The sequence below is a fragment of the Eimeria tenella genome, genomic scaffold (genome assembly GCF_000499545.2).
Source record: "Eimeria tenella Houghton genomic scaffold, Eth_scaff46, whole genome shotgun sequence".
Classification (NCBI taxonomy): domain Eukaryota; phylum Apicomplexa; class Conoidasida; order Eucoccidiorida; family Eimeriidae; genus Eimeria; species Eimeria tenella.
The window spans coordinates 243,268-248,275 of record NW_013543380.1 but is presented as its reverse complement, the minus strand read 5'-3'; the positions used below and the strand labels follow the sequence as shown (position 1 = coordinate 248,275).

The window sequence follows — 5,008 nt, the reverse complement described above, 5'->3', positions numbered from 1 at the left end:
CAGGAGTAGCAACAGCAGCAACAGCAGCACCAGCAAAAGCAGCAGCAGCAGCAGCAGCAGCAGCAGCAGGCAATGAGGGCTTTTGAGGGCCTTCGAGGCCCTTTTGCTGCTGGGGCATTTTCTGCGCAAAATATCCGGGGGGGATTTCGGGGTGTCTGTACACCTCAGGGGGGCGGGGGGGTTGCTGCTGCAGCAGTTTGGGGTGTATCTGCACCTCGTTTTCCGGGATTTTTTCGCGGAAATGGATTTAATTTTGGATCAAATAATGCAAAAAACGAAATTAATTCATTTAATTCTTTTTGGCAGCAAAAAGCAGCGAAAAGTTCGCAGCAAAAGCGGCTTTTTGCGGGGCCTTCGGGTGTACGTACACCCGAGCTGCCTATACACCTCAGCTGCAGCAGACGCAACTTCTCCTCAAATGCTTTTAAGTCAAATGCCTCTTTGCAGCATTTTGGATTTGTCTCTGTGCCCCACCAAATGGCCTACGTCGTAGAGAGGTAAGGGTTTAGGGTTTAGGGTTTAGGGTTTAGGCTTTGTGGGGGTTTGGCAGGTGTTTATGGCTTTTTAATCTTTAATCAAACTTAAAACCACTAAAATAATTAAATGTCTTTTTCTGGTTTTGCAAATGGTGGAGATGTCGTTTTGAATTTTAATTTTGTTTTTATATCCGCGTTTGCTTCGCACATCCGCTTTTTCCTTCAAGATTAGGGTTTAGGGTTTAGGGTTTAGGGTTTAGGGTTTAGGGTTTGCAATCCGGAGGCTTTTGGAAGAAAGCAACCACGAACCTCCCCCGAAATCCCCCAAGGGGCCCCCAAGGGGGCCCCCTAGGGGCCCCCGAGCGGGCCCCCTAGGCCCCATAGGGGGCCCTCTAGGGCCCCCCAGGGGGCTCTCTAGGGGCCCCCAAGAGGGCCCTCTATAAGCGCCCAAGGGGGCCCTCTAGGGGCCCCCCTGGGGGCCCCCTGGGGGCCCCCGGGGGCGCCCCCGGGCCCTCGAGTGGAAGAAGTGACCAGTGGTCCACGAGTGGCTGACCAGTGGTCCAATGCATGCAGTGCATGCGCAGGTTTGGGCGTTTCTCGCGAGTGCTGCCTCCGGGTCTTCACTTTTTGATTCCCGTAGTTGACCGGGTGGCTTATGTGCATTCTTTGAAAGAGGAGGCGTTGGCGATATCGAACCAGTCGGCGATCACGCGGGATAATGTGAGCAGCAGCAGTTTTAAGTGCCAAAAGCTTTTTAAAATTCAAAAATGCTTCAAAAATATGGTTTATTTCCTTTTTATTTCCAGATTTCGCGCAAGTTCCACTCCGGGGCCGGCAGCGCCACGCGCGCGCGGCCGCCGGGAGCCGAGCGCCCGCCGGTTAAATGCGCAGCAAACGCAGAAAAGGCTCTCTAAATTTGAAAATAAATATATATTTGAAAAGAAAGAAAAAAAAGGAATTAATTTGACATTTATTTCGCCGTTTTTCGCAAAAGAAAAGTCCGCTTGGCCGCTGGCCGTTGGGGTGTATGCGCAGGTCACTCTGCAGATCGACGGCGTGCTGTACGTACAGGTCAAGGACCCTTACCGGGTGGGTTTTTGGGTTGTTTTGTCGCATTTTTCGCCATTTAAATTATTTTTTTGAATTTAATTGGAAGTAAAGGACAAACTGCAGCAAATGGGAGCTTTTGGGGTCCGTTTTTGCGGCTCCAGGCCTCCTACGGAGTGGAAAACCCCATTTTCGCGGTCACCCAGCTGGCGCAGACCACCATGCGTTCCGAGTTGGGAAAACTGAGCCTCGACGAGACTTTTTTGGAAAGAAATTCGCTAAATAAAAACATTGTGGAGGTATTTAGCGATTTGCAGTCTTTTAAAGCGAAATAAAAGGCTTTTTTTCGCCTTTTCCGCGCAAAATGGAGCTGTTTTTCCCCTTTTTCCTCCAGGCCATTAATGCTGCTGCGGGGCCCTGGGGCCTCAGCTGCATGCGCTACGAAATCAAAGACATCATTCCCCCCCTCAGCGTAAAAATGGCAATGGAAAAACAAGTAGGTTTTATTTATTTATTATTTATTAATTGTTTATTTATTTATTATTTGTTTATTTGTTATTCATTTATTTGTTTGTTTATAGTTAGTTGTTATTTGTTATTATTTGTATTATTTATTTTTGTTTGCGTTAATGCGAAATCAAAGACATCATTCCTCCCCTCAGTCCAAAAGTGGCGGTGGAAAAACAAGTAAGTTTTATTTATTTATTTATTTATTTATTTAGTATTTGTTTATTTGTTTATTTGTTTATGTATTTGTTGTTGGAAAACAAGTAAGTTTTATTTATTCATTTATTTATTTATTTATTATTTATTATTTATTATTTGGTATTATGTATATCGTTTATCTTTATTTACGAGTAACTTTTGTTTTTATTTATTTATTTATTTATTTACTTATTTATTTATTTATTATTGGTTATTATTAACTTTTATTTATTTATTTTTACTTTTATTTTTTTAGTCCCTTTAGAGGCCTTTTCAACTCCTTTTATTGTCTCCTTTTCCCTTTTTGTTTTCTTTTTTTTTCTCTTTTCTTTTTTTTGTTCCCTTTTGAGAGAGACTGGCGCTTGCTTCTGCTGCTGCTGCTGCTGCTGTTGCTGCTGCTTCTGCTGATGCTGCGGCACCTGCTGATTATGCCTCATCTGTTGCTGCTGCTGCTGCTACTGTTTATGCCCCATCTGCTGCTGTTGCTGCGCCTGCTGATTATGCCTCATCTGCTGCTGCTGCTGCTGCTATGCCTCATCTGCTGCTCCTGCTGCTGGTTATGCCTCATCTGCTGCTGCTGCTGATTATGCCTCATCCGCTGCTGCTGCTCCTGACTGTGCCTCATCTGCTGCTGCTGCTGCTGATTATGCCTCATCTGCTGCTGCTGCTGCTGCTGCTGATTATGCCTCATCTGCCGTTGCTGCACCTACTGACTATGCCCCATCTGCTGCTGCTACTACTGTGCCTCATCTGCTGCTGCTGCTGCTGCTGCTGCTGCTAGGCGGAGGCGGAGCGTCTGAAGCGTGCGGAAGTGCTGCGGAGCGAAGGAGACAAAAAGTGTTTAATAAATAGAGCTGAGGGAGAAAAGGAAGCAGCAACTTTGAGTGCAGCAGCAGCAGCAGCAGCAGTTCGACTGCGAGCAGCAGCAGCAGCAGACAGCGTCCGCCTAATTGCTGCCAGCGCCAGCATCCCGGGTCAGCCACCAGACTCCTCTTATCTTTTTATTTCTTTTATTTCTTTTTATTTCTTTTATTTCTCTTTATTTCTTTTTATTTCTTCTATTTCTTTATTTATTTTGTCTATCTTTTTACTCTTATTTATTCATTTTATTTATTTACTTATTTTATTTATTTTATCTTTTTAATTTTCCACCTTGCATTTAAATCTGAAGAAGTGCAGCAGCGAATTGAATGCCCAGAAGAAAGTGCCAAGAGAGGCATTTGAGCATCCTTTTGCATTTAAAGGACTTCAATTTATTAAAAAAGTATTTAATTATATAATTAAATTAGATTAAATTAAATTAATTAATTAAATTAAATTAAACTAGGTTAAATTAAATGAAACGCAAAACTGGGAAAAGAGCGAAGACGCAGGGTGCCTGGGGTGTCTGTACACCTCAGCGCATGCGCGCAGTTTTCGGGTTTTGTTCGCGGGACAAAAATATGGAAATAAAGGGGATTTAAATGATTTAAAGTGGAATAAAAAGGGAAATAAAAGAAAAAGGAATGAAGTATTTGAATTTGCTTTTTAATTTGCTTTTATTTTTCTTTTGCTGCGCTGCAGGAGGCCCCGAGGCCCTGCGGGTCCAGCTCGCAGAAAACTATATTGCTGCTTTTGGCAAACTTGCTGCCAGCAGCAGCAGCAGCATTATTGTTCCTGCTGATGCTGCTGATGCTGCAGCAATGGTGGCCAAGGCTTTGGGTGTCTTCGGCGCCACCAGCAGCAACTGTCAGCCTTCTGCTGCTGCTGCGTTGCTGCTGCTGCTGCGTTGCTGCTGCTGCTGCTTCGTTGCTGCTGCTGCTGCGTTGCTGCTGCTGCTGCTGCTGCGAGAGCGCGCGCCTCCGCTGCTGCTGCTGCTGCTCAGTTGCTGCGGAATTGCTCCTGCTGCTGCTAAAGTGCTGCCGAGTCGCTGCTGCTGCTGCTGCTGCCGAGTTGCTGCTTCCGCTGCCGACTTGCTGCTGCTGAATTGCTGCTGCTGAATTGCTGCTGCTGCTGCTGCTGCTTCTTAAATATTTAATTTATTAACTGTCTTCTTTTGGTTCTTTTTGCTGCAGTGGCGCCGCAGCTGTCTGGCAGCAGCGAGAAGAAGCCCCCGCGCGCTGAGGTGTAGCTACAGTGGATTTAATTATTTGTTTCAATTAAAGTTTAAAAAAATAAGATGGATTTATTCAATTCAAGGAATAAACTTTCCCCGAAAGGACCGGAGCTCGGCTGCTGCAGCAGCAGCTGCAGCAGCAGCTGCAGCTGCTGCAGCTGCAGCAGCAACAGCAACTGCTGCAGCTGCTGCTGCAGCCGCAGCAGCACATGCTCTCAGCTGCGAACCTGACCCCTGCGGCTGCATGCGCTGCAGCGGCCCTTGCGCATGCAGCCACTTGGGGCTTTGAAAAATGCCGCAAAATACATGCATGCATGCATGCATCCGGGGCCCCAAATGCATGCATTTCCGCACGCATGCATGCATGTGTGCATGCATGCATGCATGCATGTATGCATGCATGTGTGCATGCATGTATGCATGCATACATGCATGCATGTATGCATGCATACATGCGTTCCAAAGGCATGCATGCATGCGTGCACGCATGCATGCGAACAGCCCCAAGCGCGTGCATGCAAGCAGCCCCCAGCGCATGCATGCATGCACGCATGCATGCATGCACCTTGCATTGCATGCAAAGCAGCCATTCCATTTATCGACGAGCTCTACACTTCAGGTTCTCCTGTCCGGGTGTACGTACACTGCAGGGGCTGGGGGGGCCCCCCCGCGCCCCCCCCGGGGC

The 5,008-nt window shown here is 46.8% G+C and overlaps 1 protein-coding gene across 1 annotated transcript; it reads left to right on the top strand.

The window, feature by feature from the left end:
• Positions 1-477: 477 nt before the first annotated feature.
• Positions 478-4,338, top strand: ETH_00028515 (SPFH domain / Band 7 family domain-containing protein, putative; the record flags this gene model as incomplete). Its single annotated transcript, XM_013377136.1, has 8 exons — positions 478-497; positions 1,061-1,196; positions 1,512-1,565; positions 1,688-1,822; positions 1,918-2,019; positions 3,010-3,202; positions 3,792-3,956; positions 4,283-4,338. 8 exons carry the CDS (start codon positions 478-480, stop codon positions 4,336-4,338), a joined length of 861 nt encoding a protein of 286 aa, XP_013232590.1.
• Between the last annotated feature and the right edge of the window lie 670 nt (positions 4,339-5,008).